The sequence below is a fragment of the Oncorhynchus tshawytscha genome, linkage group LG07 (assembly GCF_018296145.1).
Source record: "Oncorhynchus tshawytscha isolate Ot180627B linkage group LG07, Otsh_v2.0, whole genome shotgun sequence".
Taxonomy (NCBI): Eukaryota; Metazoa; Chordata; class Actinopteri; order Salmoniformes; family Salmonidae; genus Oncorhynchus; species Oncorhynchus tshawytscha.
The window spans coordinates 2,815,287-2,839,793 of NC_056435.1; the positions used below are offsets into that span (position 1 = coordinate 2,815,287).

Here is a 24,507-nt window from a genome sequence, read left to right on the forward strand (position 1 = left end):
ATATTAGTGTAGCTACATTTGTGTGGATTAACAGTAAAGTCAATTAATTTCTTGTTTAATTTGTGAAGCATTGATCTTCAGTGATTCTTCATAATGAAGTCCCCCCTTTGGGCTCAAATCCAACCTATCTGTCAATAAAGCAAGCAATCCGTGTAAAGTAGCCACCCATAGCATAGTTGATTAGCAAGTCGTTTGGTAATAATGTACAGTATCTTCATTGGAGACAAACAAACGATATATTGCAGCAATTTAAGGGTATCAACTAGTTACATTGCGCAACAATGTTGCAAGGAAGTGGGTTCACCAGGGGATGCACACATACTAGCCGTAGGCTTCCTCCCCCAATTGACAGGATTCCGTGGCTCCTCCTTGACGAGATTATCCCATCGCGGTGTGTCACGTCTGGCCAGCCACCCTTCGGCAAAACAGCAGTACGTTTTCTCTTTTCCCACCGGAGCTTCAAGCGCAGGATAGCCAAACATCCCGAACACAGACAGCCATGGCAGAAAACGCCGATTTGGATAACCACCGAATTAAGAGCTTCAAAAATAAGGGGCGCGATGTCGAGGTGAGAATCTGGCTAGGCTAACGTTAGCTGGCTGGCTAACTAGCCGTTAGCAACGAGTGCTTGCGAACACTCGGGGTTACCTAGTTCTCAATTCGGTTTGGTTGCTGCAGTATTCATTGTCCGTCCGTGTTGAAGTTTAATTTTTCTATAATGTGTCGCCGATTATGATATCATCCACATTCACTAACTAAAGTGTATCATCCGGAGCGGGCGCGGCTTTCGCAAGGCCTGCTAGCTAGCCAGGAAAGTTGCTAACTCTGTGCTTGCTAGCAGCTAGCTAGGTTGTGATAAACATATTTTTTGAAATTAACTATTCTGGCATCAACTAAACTAAATGAAAGTAATAGTTATAATTGGTAAAAGGCACCAGACAACTAACTATCTTGATGTTGGTCATGGGCATGACATTTGATATTTCGAGTTGGCAAGTCAGTCACTAATTTAACTGAGCTAGATACGCTTACCAGCTAACCAAACCAGCTAATTATAGCTAGTTTTATGTGTCAAAATGGGCGGATGATGCACATTAACTGTTACAAAACAACTAGCACAACTCAACTTCCACGGCTGCAACAGTTGAGATTCGCCGTTATTAATCAGTTTATAATAATATACCTAACTAACTCATACGTGAATGAACAGCTTGAATTGCAATGTCCCAGTGACCGCAGGGTGGGTGTTTAACAAACAGTGAGTTAGAGCAGTTGCACATCTGGAACTAAAGCTAATGATGCTACTGTCACCATGCTGATGCTGATTCAATAAACCTCCAGAGTGGCGCAGCGGTCTAAGGCACTGCATCTCAGTGCTAGAGGCGTCACGACAGACCTTGGTTCGATTCCAGGCTGTATCACAACCTGCCGTGTTTGGAGACTCAGGTCGTGCACGATTTTGGGTAGGCAGTCTTTGTAAATAAGAATTTGTTCTTAACTCAAATCAAATCAACTGACTTGCCTACTTAAATAAAGGTACAATTAAAACCTCAGTACTCAATGATTAGGGACACACATTTAATTCAAAGGGACATGCCATTTCCCTTGTATCTGTATTGATCACACATCCTTAACATAAATATTCCACTTTTGGGATGACATTACATGTTGACTATCCCATATTCTTATGTATTAGAAACACAGTAATCTCAGATGGAGATCATGATGGATTACTGTCCATCTGGTATGTGCTATATTGAGCAGAGAGGAAACAGAAGTGCGGCATGGTTGTTTTGGGGCCAAGTGCCAGTGTGACTTGCACATGTCTGACGACCCACCAGCCCTGCTGATAAGCTTGCAGCAAGCAGCTAAGCCAAGAATACGAAATGGATCACTTGTTGTCAGAGATGAAAGGCCTTGTCCAGATACAGCCCCTATCCTTTAAGCACAGTAACCTATCAGATCTATAGAAGTGCCCCAGGGCAACACACTCACCCTGCTCCTATAGTGCTGAATTCTACTGCATCAAAGAGGACACACACAGCATCTTCAGTGAGATTTAGGCTGTGTTTAGACTTCAAGGAATGTTAAAAGCTGTAGGTTACAGAAAATGTATCCCTTTCACAAGTTCTGACCTACACCACCACAGAGGGCCACAGTGACTGCTGTGTATGATGTTGTTACAATACAATAATAATCCCAACATATAACAGGATACTCCACAATCAACATTGGCTATGCAGAATAAGTAGTATTGAAATGTAAACAAAGGTTGAAGACCTCTGGTGTGTTCTCCAGGAGCTGAGGCAGTCTTCCCTCTCACAGGAAGTCGCCCTCTTGTCCCAGCATGGAATGAGTGTCCCAGAGAAATGCTTGGAATTCCATAGATTTGATCGATCGTTGTTGAGTTTCAGAGGTCTCTGACTTCCTCCTCCCAGCTGGCCAGCTGAGCCACTCTCAGGCATTCTCTCATGGCTGATTCACTATCCTCCCTAAACACAGTTCCCACAAAAGGCAGTGTTGACAAAACATTGTGTTCCATCTTCAATAGATGGAGTGTTTCAAACACATACGGAACCACATCTGTTTTTTACTGCAACCTTGAGTTAGGGTGTCAGATCAGGGGCAGGGTTTTGCCAGCAGCAGTGGGTCACACCTTTGATTTGGTGGATAAATGTAAACAGAATCATTGCTTGCATGAGGGAGGTTACACAGCGTTAGTAATATGAACCAGGATGCCCTGACTGGCAATCAAGTTAACATGATCCTCTGCCGCCTGTTGCCAACATGCAGCAGTACACTTGTAATCTAAAGCCCAGTCTGTAAACAAAATGGAGCCAGTTCCAATTGACTAACATTGCATGTGGTTTGTTTGAGTGTATGGGCTGTCTTTTTAATGCTCCAGTAGTTAGGCTCATCTCTGACTGTTCTCCTCTCTCTCTCTTACAGACTATGCGAAGACATCGCAATGAAGTGACAGTGGAGCTGAGAAAGGTGAGCCTCAGCATCTCTATTGACTGTTTATAGTTCAGTTGCATCCAGTGGACTAACCCATTAGCCTACTTCTGCTCCTCCCCACACTGAAATTAGAAAGGCTAAATCTCCACACTATCCTCTTGAGTTTCACCCTTCACCTCCCACCCTACCACACCTCTGGTCTCTGTTTGTGTCCTGGCCCACTCCACAGATGCCATTCCAGCTGCCAGTGTCTGTCATGTACCTCTTATTTTGGTATGTGTGGCACAACTGTAATTTGAATTGATACATGCAGGCCCTTTTTCCAGCCTGTTAAGTCTCTCTGGGACTTGGATGTTAGGTGGAAGCAGGGTTATAGAGTTAATTCATCTTTATTTTGATGGGAAATGTTGCAGTTTCTGGTTTATCAGAGGCCAGACTGGCCAGACTCTTACCCAAAGGCCAGACTGGTCCCCCTCAGCCTTGGGGAGGGCCCCTCCTGGGCTGCTCAGAGTCTGGCTGAGTCCTTTTGTTTCGTCAGACACACAGGCTTGTGTGTAGTGTGTGTGGGAAACTATGACCCCCTCTCTTATGCTCAGGTTGTCTGGGTAGAAGAGTCACCATTCCTCTGGATGTATTTATAGCAGCTGCTCTCTAGAACCATGACCATTCCTCTGGATGTATGAGGCCAGCAGCTGGTCTTAGAACCATGACCATTCCTCTGGATGTATGACTCTTAGCAGCTTCTCTGGGTAGAACCATGACCATTCCTCTGGATGTATAACTCTATAGCAGCTGCTCTGGGTAGAACCATGACCATTCCTCTGGATGTATAACTCTATAGCAGTTTCTCTGGGTAGAACCATGACTATTAGAGGGGATGGTGCCAAACTGAACTTAGATCAGCATCTGTGGGGGGGAGGGGGGACTTCATTCCATTGGAATATGACTCTGAGCTAGAGCTGAGATGGATGATACAATGAAAATGATTGACACTGACCATACCGGTCACTTATTGCAGGCATTTATCTGATATCGTTCATTACGATAAGAAGCCTATATTAGAGAAAAGAGAAGTTTGAAATCAAATACATTTTCTAAAATGGGTGATTTGAGAAAATGTACAAGCATCATACTAGTAGTTTAAAGGATAATTTTAAACTGCGCTGCACATCAATGTTCCAAACGTATCATTATTGCATCAATTCAGACAATTTAGCGCGGTATGGATTTTCGTCCATATCGCCCAGCTCTACTCTGAGCCCTTGGTCTTTGCACTAAGGCCCCAACATGTCCTCTGAATGCAGCTTGCAGAAGTGTTTCAGGAAGTCTGAGCTGACCAGCAGTTTTGTAGAAACATATCCAGTAGGCCTGTGTGATTTGACAACAAGTGTGAGAGAACTTCAGTTTTCTTCTGCTAAAAAGCCATGTCCTACCCTTACAGAAGAGCAAACCACTAATGTAGGATGAGTGACACAGCAGTTCTCTCACATAGCAGTATGTGTGCTGCAGAAGAGATCCGTCTGTGCAGAGATGGATGCATTCCTCCCTCGTGCTATCTGCCACTAACATCACTGGGAGGTTATGGGAGCAGTCTTAGCCTGTAGGAGTCAAGCAGGGAATCTATTCCCTCGCTGTGTGGGTGAATGTTTCCAATAGCATTCACTCCTATATTCCTTCTAGGATTCAACACTTAAAAAAATATATATATATTTTTTCCCCCCAGAACAAACGAGATGAGCACCTTCTGAAGAAGAGGAACGTTCCACAGGAGGAGAGCCTGGAAGACTCAGACATAGACTCTGACTTTAAAGGGGTGAGTCAGTCCTCATTCTCTCTCACACTACGACTTCAAGTTCAGGAATGACAGGGATATGTTTCCTAGCTCTAACCTTGCACCATGTAAACGCGTAGCTACAGCAAATCTCACAACTCTAGTTTTTTGTTTTGCAGCAAAATGTAACACTGGAAGCCATCTTACAGGTAAGCCTGCATTCTGTCAGTGTTGTTGAGACCCATCCCGTACATACACCTTGAGCTGTTGGAGCTAACCCCGTGTTCTCGCTCTCCTTCCTGTCAGAATGCTGTCAGTGACAACGGACTCATCCAGCTCAGTGCCGTGCAGGCAGCCAGAAAACTCCTGTCCAGTGACAGAAACCCCCCCATCGACGACTTGATTAAGTCTGGCATCCTGCCCATCCTGGTCAAATGCCTGGAGAGGGACGACAAGTAAGTCTGCTTTATGGGGGGAAGGAAGAGACTGTATGGGTCATGGGGCACATTTGCCCTGGAAGAGTAATTAAAAGATGGGGGCGGTAAATTGCCCCTGTGGTAATTCTGTGTGATGCCCCCGTTCAAAAGTAGGAGAAGTGCGAAAGGAGAGAAGGCTGAAAACCGGAGCGTGAATGAGTGGGTAGACTAGCCCCGTATGTGTCAGACTGCTCACTCTCCATTCTCTCTCTCTCCATTGTCTCTCTCTACATTCTCTGTCATGCTCTGGGGCTACTGGTGTGCCCTCCCTCTCCTCCGCATGGCTGAGCTGATGTGAACACTGTAGCAGACACACAGACGGATAGGAGAGAAAGTGTGTTCCGCTCTGCTGCACTAGTGCTGCCCCACAGCTGACAGCTCTGTCTCTTCAGTGATGGGGGTGGGGAGCGATTAGGGGGGACTCCCCTGGACATGGACTGGTGGGTGGGATGAGACGGGGGGGCAGGGCTTAATGTGCAGGGTGGGGTGTCACGCTTGGACAGGCACAGAGCTACTGGAGACATGGGGGGATTTATGTGTTGTGTAGAAAGGGGAGGTTGGGTGATGGAGGCAGGAGCTTTGAGGCAACGATAGATAGATATATACACACACACTACCGTTCAGAAGTTTGGGGTCACTTAGAAATATACTTGTTTTGAAAGAAAAGCACATTTTTTGTCCATTAAAATAGCATCAAATTGATCAGAAATACAGTGTAGACAATGTAAATGTTGTAAATGACTATTGTAGCTGGAAATGGCAGATGTTTAATGTAATATTTACATGGGCGTACAGAGGCCCATTATCAGCAACCATCACTCCTGTGTTCCAATGGCACATTGTGTTAGCTAAACTTGGATTATCACTTTAAAAGTCTAATTGATCATTAAAAACCCCTTTTGCAATTGTTAGCACAGCTGAAAACTGTTGTTCTGATTAAAGAAGCAATACAACTGGCCTTCGCATCTGGAGCATCAGCATTTGTGGGTTTGATTTACAGGCTCAAAATGGCCAGAAACAAAGAACTTTCTTCTGAAACTCGTCAGTCTGTTCTTGTTCTGAGAAAAGAAGGCTATTCCATGCGAGAAATTGCTAAGACACTGAAGATCTCATATAACGCTGTGTACTACTCCATTCACAGAACAGCGCAAACTGTCTCTAACCAGAAAATAAAGAGGAGTGTGAGGCCCCCGGGTCACAACTGAGCAAGAGGACAAGTACGTTCGTGTCTAGTTTGAGAAACAGATGCCTCACAAGTCCTCAACTGGCAGCTTCATTAAATAGTACCCACAAAACACCAGTCTCAACGTCAACAGTGAAGAGCCGACTCCGGGATGCTGGCCTTCTAGGCAGAGTTGCAAAGAAAAAGTCAGATCTCAGACTGGCCAATAAAAATTAAATATTAAGATGGGCAAAAGAACACAGACATTGGACAGAGGACCTCTGCCTAGAAGGCTAGCATCCCGGAGTCTCACTGTTGGTGTTGAGACTATTGTTTTGCGGTACTATTTAATGAATCTGCCAGTTGAGGACTTGTGAGGCATCTCTTTCTCAAACTAGACACTCCAATGGACTTGTCCTTTTGCTCAGTGGTGCACTGGGGCCTCCTACTCCTTTCTATTCTGGTTAGAGGCAGTTTGCGCTAACACAATGTGCCATTGGAACACAGGAGTGATGGTTGCTGATAATGGGCCTCTGTACATCAATGTATATATTTAATTAAAAATCTCCTTCTCCAGTTACAATAGTCATTTACAACATTAATAAGGTCTACACTACATTTCAGATCAATTTGATGTTATTTTAATGGACAAAAATGTTGCTTTTTTTCAAAAACTTTCTAAAAAACTTTTGTGTGTGTGTATATATATATATGTGTATGTGTATGTATAAGGTATATATGTGTGTGTATGTATATATATATATATGAAGACCACCCCTGTCATTAAGACAGGGGTGGGAGTTAGTGGTGATGCAGGTTGATATGGATTGTTGATCAGTAGCCATGTGATGTTGATGGGCTTATTGGTCGTGTTTTGTTGTCTGGGGACAGCTTCTGTTTGTCTCATCATATAGCTAGGCTCATTTACTCTCTCCTCTTCCCCAGTCCCTCTCTCCAGTTTGAGGCTGCCTGGGCGTTGACCAACATAGCATCAGGGACGTCACAACAGACTCAAGCTGTGGTCAAATCTAGTAAGTAGTTTCTAGTTCTTCTGTGGCCCAGTTTCAAACTGACCCATCAGGCATACATAATGGACCGGTCTATATGAGCCAATCTATCCATCTGGTTCCTGGTATAGAAACACCTGTTTTCAACTGTTTTTCCCATCTCTGTCTCTTGTCTGCCAGACCCTCAATCTACCTCTGTCTAACTTATGTCTCTTTCTCTACCTGTCTCTAACTGATGTCTCTGTCTGTTGTCTGCAATGTTGTCTAACATATGGGTCTGCCTTTCTTTCTACATGTCCAGATGCTGTGCCTCTATTCCTGCGGCTGCTACAATCTCCTCACCAGAACGTATGTGAACAGGCCGTGTGGGCGCTAGGCAACATCATCGGTGAGTGATGGGTCGCACACATGCATACACACACACACTGGCCGATGCCAGTCAATGACACCTGTCATCTTCCCGTGCAGGCGATGGACCGCAGTGCAGGGATTACGTAATCTCCTGGGCGTGGTCAAGCCCCTGCTGTCATTTATTAACCCCTCCATCCCCATCACCTTCCTCCGCAACGTCACCTGGGTCATTGTCAACCTCTGCCGCAACAAGGACCCACCGCCCCCATGGAGACAGTACAGGAGGTAAGACAGCACAGTCATTCAATCTAACTGAATTTCGTTGATATCCCATCTTGTCTCATCGCTGCAACGGGTTCGGGAGAGGAGAAGGTCGCGTCATGCGTCCTCTGAAACATGACCCGCCAAAGCAGCGCTTCTTAACACCTGCCCTCTTAACCCGGAAGCCAGCTGCACCAATGTCTTGGAGGAAACACTGTTCAACTGACGACTGAAGTCAGCCTGCAGGCGCCCGGCCCGCCACGAGTCACTTTAGCGCGATGATCCAAGTAAAGCCCCCGGCCAAACCCTCCCCTAACCCTGACGACACTGGGCCATTTGTGCGGCCCTAAGGGACTCCTGGTCATGGCCGGTTGTGACACAGCCTGGAATTGAACCCAGGTCTGTAGTGACACTCATGCACTGCTGATGCCTGCGCACCACTCGGGAGGCCAATCTGACTGAATTATGATCTTCACATAGATGTTTGTGTCGTCAATATTAGCTGAACCCTTTGCCCAACAGCTCTGGCTGTGTTCCATGTGTTTGGCTCTGAGGACAATCAGACGATGGGGGTTTGATTAGGGAAAGTGGTCTGGGACTTTGGGTGCTGCCTAGCATTCTGCTTCCCTGTTCCCAACCATCTAGCCTGGTCATGGAGGTCTGCAGTGTCTGCCTGCTGAAACAGAAAACACCCTGGGTCCTGTCTGTTGATCTGCTCAATAGTCGCTTCATTGTAGGCCTCCAATCATTATGCCTGACTCTCTCTCCTCTCCTCCTCTTCCAGATTCTACCTGCTCTCTGTGTATTGATATACCACACTGATATAAATGTAAGTATCACCCTACTATCACAACAGCAAAGCTAGTTGCTTTGCCATTCCCTATGGAAATTCCCTGTTTCTAAATCCGTCCTCTCTCTGTGGTCAGATCCTAGTGGATACAGTGTGGGCCTTGTCCTATCTCACAGATGGAGGGAACGAACAGATCCAGATGGTCATCGACTCGGGGGTTGTCCCCTTCCTCGTCCCCCTGCTCAGCCACCAAGAGGTCAAAGTTCAGGTATGTCTACTTCCTTTCCCCTGATTGGAAGTAGGATTAGGGCTGTTACGGTGACCGTTATTACCGCCACATCAATGGTCATTAGTCATGTCCACAGTCAAATGCCACGTGACCGTTTAGTCAGGGTAACTAGGCTTCTATAGCTCTGATGCTGCTGCTCTTCTTTAGTAGCTTACCAAACTTGCTAACTGCCTAGTACTCAGCACTCTATTGTCCCTCTAATCACTCTGACATTAATGCAAATGTATTTGAAAATCTAATCAAACACTTAATGAGAGCTCATGTTGCAACATTTTAATAGGCTATGCAATTGCCTGAGAGAACAGTGATGGCTTCTATTAAAAAGAGGAGGATCCTATCAGCTTTCTATTGGCTAGGCCTACTATATTTTATTTTTTAAACTTTCCTAATATTAAGCACATTGCTTATATTTACAACAGGAGTATAGCCTACTGGCTGGCATGAAAATAAACCACAGCGTCCTCCATTCACTATATAAGTGCATAGATCGCATTATTTTTTTCCCTCCCTACACCTGTTCCGAGACAGCATTAAATCAAGTATAGTCTGATGGGTGACGTATTATCACTTGTGAATGATGCCCAGTGTGTGCAGTAAAAAAAGCTGCATGCTTTTTTTTGCCCAACTTTTTCCAATCACCTCATGTAGCCTAGCCCATAGGCCTATATGTTTTGATAAGGTTTGTATCACAACTAAAGTGGCCAAATAACTTCTTAAAATGAAGCACATGAATCCACTTTACAACCGGTGTAGTGCCTAACTGGCATACATAGGTGGCGCTTGAGTTTCAAGTTTGATGAACTACATTTTCACCATAGAAATGCACCTTTTTTAATATTAAATCATTACATGCAGACTCGCATTTACGTTCACTTTGAGAACACTGTTTTCCTGCTAATTGATTGCATTTTAGAACATTCATGCTTATAGCCTACTGCCGTGTGTGCATTGCTGCACTTTTGTGATGAAATAGCCTAATAGTTGATCAACATTTTAAGATAAATGCTCTGATCTGTTGCATCAACCTCATTGCTTTTAAAAAAATGTTGAGTGGTTGTATTAATTTGGGCTTTATCGCATTCCACAATGGTCCCAGAGTATGTTTAGAATAATTATTTATTTCACAGAAGGACAAGCGGACCAACAGAATAGGTACATTTTTGTACTATGGGGGATAGTAGATTGACATAGGCTAGTGCTTTTGCTGTTCATTAGACCTACTCATCTTGTTGGCTGATGAAAAGTAGGCTAAATGTGGACAGTTCTAACATAAGAGCGTGTCGGTCTTCACTTGTAGCCTAGTTAGCTGAGATGCCTGTGAGAAGGACCTGATCACGTGACAGGTCTTTAATAAGAATTGAAATATGAGAGAACCACTTCTTGGAGCACGGCAGCTGAGATGCCTGATTATATTCAGAAGGACCTGCCACTCACGTAAAAGGCAGATTTTTTTAGGTGATTGATGCCACTGGGAAATTTGAGGCCCGTTGAGAATATTATCAAGTGCTTGTCAACTTGTGAATGAGAGACTGATGGTGTGCAGCCTGCACCAGAAACAGTGCTCATGCCATTCATGAGACTTTATTCAAATCATCATCAGTCGCATCATGCAGCCTTATGTTTTAAAAATGAAAACTATCTCCCAACGTTGGTGTATCAACTAAAGTTGCATAAAATAATTAAACATATAGGAGTACCTGTTTTTTTTAAACTGTTCAACATAGAATAGCCGCATTTGCAAATTTCTTAAATTGTTTGGAGAAAATATCCATATTTAATTTTGCTATGTTCAGTTGTATTCTTCATACTATAAAATAAATAATGTAAATCTTGTCTGCTAAACTAGTGTAGCCCACAGCCATATGGCATAGCCAGGTCAGGACCTATCATAAGGAAACTCGGTATGCTATTCTGTTCTTCTGAAATAGACTACATTTTCTTTAGAGTTGTCTAAAATAAATAGTGGATTTATTGTGAGGGTGTAGGCTATATTACATGGATTCATTAGATGTTCCAAAGGTCTGCATCAGTGACTTGTAGGCTGTGTGGAAGCCAGGAGATGCTAAACGTGTTTATGTTAACTGTCAATTACCATGTGATTGACAGTTTATTTGCTTGACAATCACCGGCTGACAAGATTTCATGACCGTCACATCCCTAAGTAGGATGAAGTCACCCCTACTCTGATCTAAGATCTGTTTCCAGTTTTCCCTCTAATGGTTGAGGTTAGGCTTGTGGGAAGGGTAATATACCTGGAACTTACTGTACGGAATGTGTGACTTCCTGTGACGTCATTAACCATCTATTATGTCATATCCTGTAGACTGCAGCTCTGAGGGCAGTGGGGAACATTGTGACGGGGACAGACGAGCAGACGCAGGTGGTGCTCAACTGTGACGTCCTCTCGCACTTCCCCAACCTGCTCACACACCCCAAGGAGAAGATCAACAAGGTAACAGGCACACTTTTAGATTCTATTGGTGGCATATGTTTGTTTTGCTGTAATTAAGTCCTGTAGCGTTGAAATGGGATGGACCCCAGTGTCGTTTATTTCCAACAGTATCTATACCTCTGTGTAACGGTCTCAGTCGTACTCATGTGGTCCATGGTGTGCGTGTCTGTGGGTTTCTCTCAGCTGAATGGCTTCCTGTGTGTGTGTGTATCCCTCCCGCCCACTAGGAGGCCGTGTGGTTCCTGTCCAACATCACAGCAGGCAACCAGCAGCAGGTGCAGGCCGTCATTGACGCTGGCCTGCTGCCCATGATCATCCACCAGCTGGCTAAGGTGAGTCGCTGAGCCCTTATGTAGCCCTATGAAGCATTATGTAGCCCCTATGTCCTTGTGGAGATCTGTAAGGAACACTACCTAACCACTGACAACCTCTCTCTGTGTTTGTCTGCAGGAGACTTTGGCACACAGAAGGAGGCAGCCTGGGCCATCAGCAACTTGACAATAAGTGGAAGAAAAGATCAGGTATGTTCTACCAGGGCTGTTTCCATCAATACCCAATCCATACAGTGTTGCATTTTGTATGGTCCTGATTGGCTGGTTAAGTTTACCCATCTGTAGGCAAAGCAAGGCCCTGATAGGCTGATCTGCTATGTTCTACCCGACCCTATAGGTGGAGTACCTGGTGCAGCAGAATGTGGTTCCTCCGTTCTGCAGCCTGCTGTCTGTGAAGGACTCCCAGGTGGTTCAGGTGGTCCTAGACGGCCTCAAGAACGTCCTCATTATGGCCGGGGACGAGGCCAGCACCATCGCTGAGATCATAGAGGAGTGTGGAGGTTAGTGTGTGTGTTAGAGGGGGGAGTGCTTGTGTGTCAGTTCACCATGTTGCCATTGTATGACAGAGTAGTGTTGCTATTTTGAAGCACACATTCTAGATTGATTCACTGCGATGGACTTTCATGCTAATTTCTCTCTGCCCATCAGGTCTAGAGAAGATCGAGAACCTTCAGCAGCATGAAAACGAGGACATCTACAAACTAGCCTTCGAGATCATCGACCAGTACTTCTCAGGAGACGATGTGAGTACCTCTGCTCTGACAGAAGCCCTACAGTTTGCACACCGTTAGAACCCAGCGCTGTCTTGACAGTGCTGTGCTGGGTGTAGGATGTGTGCTACAGAAACGCAGGGCCTTTTTCCTCCACTTCCTCTGTCAATGGGGTAAGACGGAGGAATCGGCTATAGGCCTTGTTACATAATTCTATATAAAATCGAATGAAAATTTGACCTGTTTTCTGTAGTGACAGTGAATCTAGTCTCCACTCTGTGTGTTTGTTCATCTATGGCACCACCCTGATCCATTTATTTTCCTCCTTTCTTTTTAGATTGACGAGGATCCCAGCTTGATCCCCGAAGCCACTCAGGGCGGAACCTTCAACTTTGACCCCGCCACCAACCTGCAAGCAAAGGAGTTCAAGTTTTAAAGGCAAACGTCCACCTAGTAGGTCTAACTCTCTAGCTGCTCTGAACCCTCAAGTCACCTCCTTCCCAACATCAATCACTGACTCACTAACAACAACAGTTCAAGCACTGAAGGAAGGATCATTGTTATCCATCTCTTTTCAAGCATCTCACAGCGATGCTTATAAATGTTCCAGAAAGAGAAAATGCCTCGTCCGTCATTCCTGCAGTTGCCAAAAAGTTGCTATTATCCCTTTACTCAGACACATACACACCATGAACACTGAAGTCATCTGTGTGCATGGACCAATGATCTTGTTCTACCAATCGTCATATCAGCAAAGAAGAGGAATGGTCTCATTTAAAGGCGTGCTCTTCTCTCATGGTCTGGGATCAGAGCACGTTGGACACAGCGACTGAAGACACTCAACCTCCGAGTTAATTGACTCTTTTGAGGAGTACGGACAGCATCTAGGCTGTCCTTTGTTAAACATTCTAATTGATGACCTCATCAAAGGGCTGTTAATTATTCAGTCCTCATTGAACTACAGTTTTTTTTGGAACAGAACACTGAGAATGAATGCTCTCAAAACCCTTCTCAGAGGGTAGAGAAGTGAGCAGTCGACACATTCCCATGTGGACTGAACAGATTTCAACAACCACCCACCACTATAATATTTTTCCTTTGAGTTGTGAAATCATCATGAAAAACAATGGATTTAAAGTACAAAAAATATATATTTAAAATTATGCAACAGGGAAATTCTGAAATTAATAACAAGGAAGACTTTGTAGCATTGATCTATGGATGGCTTGCTGATGGAAAGGTTTTTGGGTTGAAATGAGGGGGAAGGGGAGTGGAGTTGAGCTGGAACCAAACGCACCTCTCCTCAGAACCTCTAAACTGGGTTTTGGATCAGTCCCTCTTACCAGGTTCTATCCTCTGAACGAGAAACCCCTCAACAACAAATAAGCCTTAAAAACCAGGCTTCAACTGGGCTTTTCCAAAAGACATCCATCTCCTCTTGCAGGGGAGACATATCGTCGGACATTGAATTTAATGACTCAAGAATTTGAGGAAATATTTTGGAAAGATATATTGGTAGAGGGACAGAGAAAGACGATGTAACACTGATTTCATCTGTGTAGATTCCACATCTGCAGTTTCTATTCAGTCTTATGCACACTTCAGTCACCCCTCCCTCTGCTTACTGTGTGTGGAAAGCAATGTTTGCTTCAATAAGTCAAAGCTATGGTTGCATTGCAATGGTCCATTGACCATACAGTTGTTCTATATGCTACATCTAATTCTACAATTTAAGAGTATTTCCCCAACTGTCTGAAGTTTGGTCTGTACAAAGCAGCTGCATTTTGCCAGTCATCCATCGATCGGTTCACTTTGCGAGGCTGTAATGTTTTTACTGTTGAAAGATTAACAGGGAAGTTTTGTTTTTAAACGTGTAACGTGATCGATGACTTGATTGAAAATTCTCTTGTGAACTCGACTTTCGTCTTGATTTCCCTCCAGCATTTATTTGTGAAGGGACTGGAAAAAAAATATTACATTTGGACTAATGTAGTTACGTTTTGGCTGCTAACTACTGAGAAGGAATGGGGATTATTTCAGGGGAGCGGCCGACGCCTTTTTGGACTAGCCATTCACAACCGATGAACAAAGTCTAGCTGGTGTACAGTCATTGATCTAGATTCTAGAGACATAGAATGAGAGCCACTTTAAAGAATGGAATTTTTGTCTTGTATCAGCAACTGATACAAGCTTATGCTTTTGGGCAAGATTTTTACTTGCTAACGAAACATGTACTAAAGACGAAAAAGCAACAGATAGCATTTTGGCCTCTGTCTTACTTTTTATACATTTTAGAATCCATATCTCTTTAAGGTGGCTCACAATGTTCCTTTCAACTCTTGTGCATATTAAAGAAAATGAGTTGAAATCCATTTTGCCTTTGTGTTTTTAATTTTGGTGTTATGTTTTTCACTAGGTAAACTGAGAACCATGGCAAATGCACACTGTTTATTTGGATCCCCATTTAGTTTTTGCAGAAGCAGCAGCTACTCTTCCTGGGGTCTACAAAACTGATAGACAAGGACAGTCGCAACAATGTACACTGCTCAAAAACAAAGGGAAACTAAAATAACACATCCTAGATCTGAATGAATGAAATATTCTTATGAAATGACGTTTTTCTTTACATAGTTGAATGTGCTGACCCAACAAAATCACACAATCAATGGTTTTCAAATTTATCAACCCATAAGGTCATTTCAAGTTGCACTCAATATTAAAGTGGCAAACCACACTACATTTTGTTTCCAACTTTGATGTAATGTCCTTAAAACAATTTAAAATGAGGCATTTGTTTAGTGAGTTGGCCTCCAGATCCTGTATGACCTCCCTACAACGCCTGGGCATGCTCCTGATGAGGTGGCGGATGGTCTCCTGAGGGATCTTCCCAGACCTGACTAAAGCATCCACCAACTCCTGGACAGTTTGTGGTGCAACAGGATAAATGGATGGAGTAAACATGATGTCCCATTTTGTGCTCAATTGGAATTCAGTCTGGGGAAGTGCAGATCCATAGCATCAATGCCTTCCTCTTGCAGGAACTGCTGACACACTCCAGCCACATGAGGTCTAGTCAAATGTCTTGCATTATTTAGGAACCCAGGGCCAATCGCACCAATATGTTCTCACAAGGGGTCTGAGGATCTCATCTCTACCTAATGGCATTCAGGCTACGGTCTGGCAAGATGGAGGGCTGTGCGCTCACAATTTCTCAAAGAAATGGCACCCCACACCATGGGACCCACTAGCCAAACCGGTCATGCTGGAGGATGTTGCAGGCAGCAGAACATTTTTTTGGCGTCTCCAGACAGGTCACATCTGTCACGTGCTTAATAACATAAGCTTTCATCTTAATTTGATCAAAATGCGCCAGTAATTTATCTTCACTAATCTTGGTGTTTTCCCCAAATGCAAAAACTCCTCACGGTCTGGGCTGTAAGCACAACCCCCACCTGTGGACGTCGGGACCTCATACCACCCTCATGGATTCTGTTTCTGACAGTTTGAGCAGACACATGCACAATTGTGGCCTGCTGGAGGTCATTTTGCAGGGCTCTGGCAGTGCTTCTCTCCGTGCACAAAGGCGGAGGAAGCGGTCCTGCTGCTGGGTTTTGGTACACAGACCTCCACGTCTCCTGATGTACTGGCCTGTCCCAGGTATCTCCATGCTCTGGAACACTACACTGACAGACACAGCTGAAAATATTCTTATTAAATACTTTTGTCCCATCCTGGTTGAGCTGCTGACAACAAAAGCCACATTATGGGTTGGAGAATCAAATTCATGCTACCACTAGAGTCTGAAAGTCACACGCCAGCATTCAAAAGTGACAAACATCAGCCAGGAAGGATAGGAACTTTGATGTAATGGTCTGTGGTAAAACCTGCAAATGAGGCTCTTTATTGGGGGTGTCTTGCCTAATTGCCTGTAATTTCTACCTGTTGTCTATTCCATTTGCACAACAGCATGTGAAGTTTATTGTCAATCAGTGTTGCTTCCTAAGTGGACAGTTTGATTTCACAGAAGTGTGATTGACTTGGAGTTACATTGTGTTGTTTAAGTGTTCCCTTTATTTTTTGAGCAGGTATAATGTATAATACCAGTGGTGGAAGAAGTAGCATCAATTGTCATACTTGAGTAAAAGTAAAGATACCTTAATAGAAAATGACTCAAGTAAAGTGAAAGTCAGCCAGTAAAGTAATAATTGAGTAAAAGTATGGTCTCAAAAGTATATGTTTCAAATTCTTAATATTGGCAAACCAGACAGCACCATTTTCTTGTTTTTTAAATGTATGGACAGCCAGGGCACACTCAAACACTCAGATTAGAAATGAAGCACTTGTTTGCTGAGGATGTTGCATGATCATAGGCATTAGGGCGTGACTAGATTTGTTATCTTGCTAAGTGTGGGAAATTGACAATTTTCTGTCCTGCTGAAGCACATTCAAAATGTAACATGTACTTTTGGATGTCGGGATAAATGTATGGAGTAAAAAGTACATTATTTTCTTTATGAATGTAGTGAAGTAAAAGTAGTCAATATGAATAGTGAAGCCCAGATACCCACCCTCATAAGGCTTTACACCGTTTGAAAAGACGATATACAAACAGTATAAAGTTTGACTAATCAAATTACTAGGGCTTTATTTCTACTCCTTGCACAATCGTTGTCCTGCTGCTGGGCTGTTGCCTGATATCGGACCTCCTCCTGGTTGATTCTACAATGGTGTACTGGCCTGTCTCGACTGACCGCCTCCATGCTCTGGACTTGCGCTGACAGACACAGCAAACCTTCTTGCCACAGCTTGCATTGATGAGCCATCCTGTAAGAGCTGCACTAACTGAAAAATCGTTGCAATATCACCGTTGCAGGACATCAGTACATGCTAACCATTTAAGTATTATGAAACGTAGCATTCAAAAAGTGACCTATCAAAATCAGCCAGGAAGCATAGGAACTGATTCGACACTCTTGGTCTGTGGTCATTTTCACCGCAGAACCAGATTTTGGGGGAGTCTTGCTCGCTTCGCCTATAATTTCCACCTGTTGTCTATTCCATTTGCTCAGGACAGCATGTGACATTTAATGTCAATCAGTGTTGCTTCTGAAGTGTGACAGTTTGATTTCAGACGACCAGTGTGATTGATTTGGACAAGTTACATTGTGTTTAAGTGCCTCTTTATTTTTGGCAAGCAAAGTGTATTAGGATGGGAAGTGCCATTGAGGGCTTCCACCATTGTAATGAAGTCAACTGGGTGGGACTTCAAACTTCATTGAATGATCCCGCCTGGTGACTCTGTTAGCGTCATGTCCAACCGGTCATCAGGATGGATCAGCCAATCATGAAGAAGAAAATGTACTACTTCAAAATTGAGATTGACAGCATCGGCAGGGCAGGCATACACTGTAATGTCACAGATACAAAGATGAGTCATCTATCCAGCTTTATGGACGAGACAATAGTTGCAAGTTCAAAGAGTAATTTGCATGGTTTGAGTAGAGTTTTCTGTGAAAATGGTATCAGTGGCGTTTAAAGAAACCCAATCTCTCTTTACTCCCGTGACGGTTTATTCTCTGCTGGCCTGCGCCGCTCAGTTCGTCGTGGGTTACATCCTCGCGCAGACATGGGGAGAAAATGCTCTGGAACTGATAGATGGGTGCTCGTGTGGCTTTTCTACCACGCAATTGTTCACATTACCTTGGTGAGTGTGTGATGGGAGTGAGAAGGCAGAAAGTTAATTTGCAGCTCTTATTTGACATGTTGTTCTACAGGAAGGACCCTTTGTTTCCATGTCACAAGTGACTTCAGGCAATATTTTTCTGAACTTTAAGTAGGCTACCTTGCAATGTAAAAAAAAAAAAAAAATGGATTAAACAAAATAATTTATAGTACTGTGTATTGAACTTTATCATGCAAAATATAAATTAAATTAACAAACGGTGCGTGTGTTTAAGATGTGCTTTGGAGCCTGGTTGTGGGGAGACATCTAGTGGACATAGTATTAAAATGAATAATATACAGGAATGGAGTATCAATCACTGTTAGTGCTGGAGTAGAACAAAAACGTGCACCCTCTGGCCCTGGGGTCCCCCAGGAATGTATTGAGATACTGCTCTAACAGATATCCTGTCCATGTAGGGAAGGAGTATGGAAAGGCAGATGAGCGCTGGCTCCACTCTGACCCCACCATCGTCTCCTTGGAGCTGCTGACAGTCGTCCTGGATGGCATCCTGGCGCTGGTGCTTGTCTATGCCATCGTCAAGGACAAACACTACAGGTAGGAACACTGGTACTAAATATGCTTCATTGTCAGGCTTTTCTCATGCTTTATGCCATTCATTTCTATATTGGTACCATATTTCTTTATAGAGAACACTAATTATTATATTCAGAATTGTCCCATTACACAAACAAGTGTTTACATCCCATTAGACACTATAAAAATTAAATTGACTTGCTGTCTTCAGCATGTGATGTGTTGAATGACCTATTACCATATACAGTGCCTTGGAAAGTATTCAGACCCCCCTTGTTATAAGGACCTTTTGCCACATTTCAGGCTTCAAACATAAAGATATAAAACTGTTTTTTTTGTGAAGAGCAAAAACCAACAATGAGGACAAATCATGAAGTGGAACGACATTTATTGGATATTTCAAACTTTTTAACAAATCAAAAACGGAAAAATTGGGTACGTGCAAAATTTATCTCGGTATCCTATTTCCATTTAAGTTAATACTTTGTAGCGCCACCTTTTGCTGATTACAGCTGTAAGTTGCTTGGGGTATGTCTATCAGTTTTGCACAGAGAGACTGAAACTATTTCCCATTCCTCCTTGCAAAAAGCTCGAGCATAGTGAGGTTGGATGGAGAGCATTTGTGAACAGCAGTTTTCAGTTCTTTCCACAGATTCTCGATTGGATTCAGGTCTGGACTTTGACTTGGCCATTCTAACACCTGGATATGTTTATTTGAACCATTCCATTGTAGATTTTGCTTTATGTTTTGGATCATTGTCTTGTTGGAAGACAAATCTCCGTCCCAGTCTCAGGTCTTTTGCAGACTCCATCAGGCCTTTTCTTCCAGAATGGTCCTGTATTTGGCTCCATCCATCTTCCCATCAATTTTAACCATCTTCCCTGTCCCTGCTGAAGAAAAGCAGGCCCAAACCATGATGCTGCCACCACCATGTTTGACAGTGGGGATGGTGTGTTCAGGGTGATGAGCTCTGTTGTCTGATGCCAAACATAACGTTTTGCATTGTTGCCAAAAAGTTCAATTTTGGTTTCATCTGACCAGAGCACCTTCTTCCACATGTTTGGTGTGTCTCCCAGTTGGCTTGTGGCAAACTTTAAACAACACTTTTTATGGATATCTTTAAGAAATGTCTTCTTGCCACTCTTCCATAAAGGCCAGATTTGTGCAATATACGACTGATTGTTGTCGTATGGACAGAGTCTCCCACCTCAGCTGTAGATCTCGGCAGTTCATCCAGAGTGATCATGGGCCTCTTGGCTGCATCTCTGATCAGTCTTCACCTTGTATGAGCTGAAAGTTTAGAGGGACGCAGGTCTTGGTAGATTTGCAGTGGTCTGATAGTCTTCCATTTCAATATTTCCTTGCACAGTGCCCGGGATGTTTAAAGCCCGGAAATCTTTGTATCCAAATCCGGCTTCAAACATCTCTGGAGAGTTCTGAAAATAGCCTGTGTGTGTTCCTTATTCTTCATGACCTGACGGATCTCTGAGAGGATCTGCAGGTGCAATGGAGACTTGAAAACAGGTGGATTGTATTTATCATCATTAGTCATTTAGGTCAACATTGGATCATTCAGAGATCCTCACTGAACTTCTGGAGAGAGTTTGTGCACTGAAAGTACTCAAGTGGCTGAATAATTTTGCATGCCCAATTTTTCATTTTTGAGTTTTGTTAAAAAAGTTTGCAAAAATGTCAAAATGTTTCCACTTCATGATTGTGTCCCACTGTGTGTAGATTGCTGAGAACTCCCCCCCCCCACTTTAATCCATTTTAGAATGTGGCTTTAATGTAACAAAATGTGGAAAAAGTCAAGGGGTCTGAATACTTTCCTAATGCACTGGTCATGGAAAATATAGCCTGGGCACAAGTTGGTTATTAACCTAAGTAAACTTGTCATTGTTTGTTTTGAATCTCAAATGGTCAACATGTGTTTTTAGCCTGTTTGTTGTTGCACAGCCTGGCCTTCCGGGTGAATAGTTCTCCATGTTTGTTTTCAGGCACTTTGTCCAGATCACGTTGTGTGTGTGTGAGTTGTACAGAGGCTGGATGACCTTCTGTCCAGACAGGCTGGCAGGCAGCCCCAACCTCAAACAAACCACTGGCTCTACTTATGGATCTACCTGGTCTTCTTCAATGGGGTGTGGGTGGTAGTGCCTGGACTGCTGCTGTGGCAATCATGGCTGTCACTCAAATGACTTCACCCCTCCTACCAAGCCTCGAAGAAGCAGAAATAGACATTATTTTGAATGTACATAGTAGGCATTAGCATGCCCACTACCCAAAAGCCTGGCTACACAAAATTATAATGCCATTTAGCAGACAGACATTAGGTTTAGCATGTTTTATTAGTTTATCATTAATATAAATAGTGATGTATCTGCAAACAAAAATATTAGTTTCCCTAGCTATCTTTCCCCACAGTGTAACAATACTCTCCAGTCTCCCTTAGTAGGCACATTTAACTGATGTGATGTTAAGTGTTAAATCTCAACCATGTTGATCGCACAATCAAAATGCCCAAATATGGATCCTGTGCTTAGTTCATAATTGGATTGAGAATCCTGGCTCTTCCACAATCATTGTTCTGTTATGATCTGCATTTCAAATGGCACCCTATTCTCTTTATAGTGTACTACTGCTGAGGTACTTTAATGTTGTTCTAGTTTAAGGTAGTGCACTATATAGTCAGTATCTCCGACTTGTCAAGTGTCTCTCACAGTGATATCTCCACTGACGTGTCTCCTCTCTGCTCTTCTTGATGAGTTTGGCCACAGAGAGGAATGCTTGCTGGAGCCCCATTCCCTTCAGGCCGCTGCATGCCTGGATCTGCCAGGCTCGGTCTTTGTAGCTGGGAAGCTCCAGCTGGTTGGACACCTCTCTGATGTTCATGGTGTTGTGGAGGTCCTTCTTGTTAGCCAGCACCATCAGAGGTATTCCCTTCATGTTGACGTCGGACAGAACATTCTTCAGAGCCTTCTGAGCAGTCCCCTATACTGGCCCGGTCACTACTGTCCACCACGAACACCATAGCCTACAGCCCTCCACAGCCCAATTATAGAACCAGGTAGTGTCTAGCTAATGATATTGCAATTTTAGCAAGTCATTAGTTGAGGATAAAAGGTTATTCTATTCCAGTACTCTACCAACCTGATCATGGGACCGGAGACAGAATGTGCATTTATTTGTTCTAGACTTTAACTGTTCACACCTGATTAAACTACACTGAACAAAAATATAAACTCAACATAGTTTTGGTCCCATGTTTCATGAGCTGAAATATAAGATTACATACATTTTCCATACGCACAAAAAGCCTCATCTCAAATTTTGTGCACAACTGTGTTTACATCCCTGTTAGTGAGCATTTCTTCCTTGCCAAGATAATCCATCCAGCTGACCAGTGTGACATATTAAAAAGCTGATTAAACAGCATGATCATTACACAGGTGCACCTTGTGCTGGGGACAATAATGCCACTAAAATGTGCAGTTGTCACAACAAAATTCCACAGATGTCAAGTTGAGGAAGCATGAAATTGGCATGCTCACTGCATAAATGCCCACCAGAGCTGCTGCCAGAGTATTGAATGTTCATTTCTCTACCATAAGCTGCCCCCAACGTCATTTTAGAGAAATTGCGTAAAACTGGCCTCACAACCGCAGACCACGTATAACCCCGCCAGCCCAGGACCTCCACATCCGGCTTCACCTGCGGGATGTCTGAGACCAGCCACCCAGACAGAAGAGGAAACTGTCTGTAATGACAGCCCTTTTGTGCAGGGATTTTTTTTTTGACTGGCTTGGCCTGGCTCCCCAGTGGATTGGCCTATGCCCTCACAGGCCCACACCCCTGCGTAGTCATGTGAAATCCATAGATTAGGGCCTATTTAATTCAATTCACTGATTTACTGTGACTCAGTAAAATTAATTGTTGTTTATATTTTTTGTTCAGTCTAATAAAAGTCATTATGATTAGTGGAATGAGATGTTCGTAGTACTGGGCTAAAACAAATAGAACAATACTCACATCAGACCCTGCTTTGCCTAGCCAAGTCAAGGCCGTTTTCTTGTGTCTGTCATGGGGCTGTTTCTATCCAAGAGGGACATCAAGAGGACTCCCACGGTTGTTCTGATGGGCCTGGGCTCATCTAGGAAGTCCATCCACAGCTTCTGAACAATGTTGGTTTGTTGGGTCTTCCTCGGTAGTCTCTGATTTACATCAACAGAAGGAGATTCGGTGAAAGCGTCAGGTGTGCTCACTTGCTGCTGCCCTCCGGTGACTAGAGACTCACTCAACGTGAATAAAACTTGAGTTTCAGAATATAAACATGGTCACATGAGAACCAGCCTTTTCACATTCTTCTTTTAGAGGCTGTACCAACAGGCTTTCTCAGTTGATCTATACTCAAAATGCATCCTCCCTCATTGCGCAGATCTAGGGTTTGATTGGTGAAAGCAGTGGGGTGATTATTACCACAAGGGAGGAAAGTATGTTTTTATTATTTTAATTGGGCCTATGTTTTTTTATTATTTTATTAAACACCAGAGGGCTGAAAACGGTTATTCTTAACTCCCATTTATTGCGTTAGTAGTTGGCAAGAGAACAATAGACTGGCACAGGCGAGTCCGTGGACTCTGTGATGACCTAAACCAAGCGCACCTTCTTTCAGCCCATGACGTCAGAGTCCATCTGGACCAACGATTTGGACGGGGCTCAAGCGCAAAACTATCGCTAAACTCAAAGCGGCTGCCTGGTACGTTTGGTATCCTTACATCAGCGACGACAACAACGAAGTGACAGCTTTAATCTGGTAATCGTGCTTTCAAATCATATTTACTTGAGGTAGGTTAATTAATAGTCGAGCTGTTAAATGTGTCTTTCTTGTTTCTCTCCTCAGTTTTCTTGATGATATGGAGCGATGCTTTAGGTACAGTAACATTACAGCTTGCTAGCTATTAGTCAGCGCTGAATCTATCCAGCTAGGTTCTAGGCTAGCTTGCTTTGTAAATAGCCAGAGAACGGTAAACAGCAAAGGGAGACTGCCATGGGTGCAGCCTTCAACGTAGTGCATCGCTTTGACCAGTCACTGTTAGGTGACCGTTACCATGTCGCAAGCTAGTTTGCTACCTGGGAAGGTAAGCTAACTACTGTTAGCCAGCTAGGAGGCTAATGGATGCCGCATCTGTTGTGGCTGAGATTCACGATTGTAATCCCAATGGTAAACAGAGTGCATGGCCAGAGATGCGTTGGATCTGCAGTACTTACGTAGTTAGCTAATGTTACCTAGCTAGTCATCCATTTATTTAACCAACTGTATGAGACAGTTAAAAGATCTGGATGGGAACGTTTGCCAAATAAAGTAGCCATTCCATCTCCATCTGCATGTTGTCTGTATGGCCCAATACTATTTAAAACCATGTCGATATCACCGTGAGCATCCAGAGATGGCATTATAAAGTCCTGAAGTCATGTCTAATTTACCGCACAAGCCTTTGAGCAAATACTAACATATTTATGAATACCTTATTTGAAACCAGGGTGCCTCACCACTGAGGTTTAGACTAAGACACAATGTTTTGTTTGTGTCTGTCTTTTGATGGTTGTCTTGTAACAGTGTTAGCGGGGACAGTGGTGGCCTCACAGCCCCTGCTTCTCCCTCCCCTGTGCCCCCCGTCCTCACCCCGAACC

The 24,507-nt window shown here is 43.6% G+C and overlaps 3 protein-coding genes and 1 long non-coding RNA gene across 10 annotated transcripts in view; 3 read left to right on the top strand and 1 right to left on the bottom strand.

Moving 5' to 3' along the window:
* LOC112253662 (RCC1 and BTB domain-containing protein 1-like) overlaps window positions 1-24,507 on the top strand; it is a 98,367-nt gene that overhangs the window by 66,516 nt on the left and 7,344 nt on the right. The window lies entirely within an intron of this gene.
* Window positions 1-24,507, bottom strand: part of LOC112235381 (calcium-binding protein 39-like) — a 105,931-nt gene that overhangs the window by 44,787 nt on the left and 36,637 nt on the right. The window lies entirely within an intron of this gene.
* On the top strand, window positions 288-13,255 carry LOC112253664 (importin subunit alpha-4). Its single transcript, XM_042323859.1, is given in 18 exon segments — window positions 288-568; window positions 2,950-2,994; window positions 4,682-4,771; window positions 4,909-4,938; window positions 5,036-5,184; window positions 7,313-7,398; window positions 7,676-7,762; window positions 7,843-7,872; window positions 7,875-7,991; window positions 7,994-8,010; window positions 8,771-8,815; window positions 8,913-9,044; window positions 11,389-11,517; window positions 11,745-11,853; window positions 11,971-12,038; window positions 12,187-12,349; window positions 12,498-12,592; window positions 12,897-13,255. Coding segments are annotated over 18 exon segments (1,560 nt in total). The 5' UTR covers window positions 288-499; the 3' UTR covers window positions 12,996-13,255.
* Window positions 21,566-24,497, top strand: LOC121846754. Its single transcript, XR_006083676.1, has 3 exons — window positions 21,566-21,749; window positions 23,489-23,661; window positions 24,434-24,497. It is a non-coding gene; the product is annotated as an uncharacterized LOC121846754 (long non-coding RNA).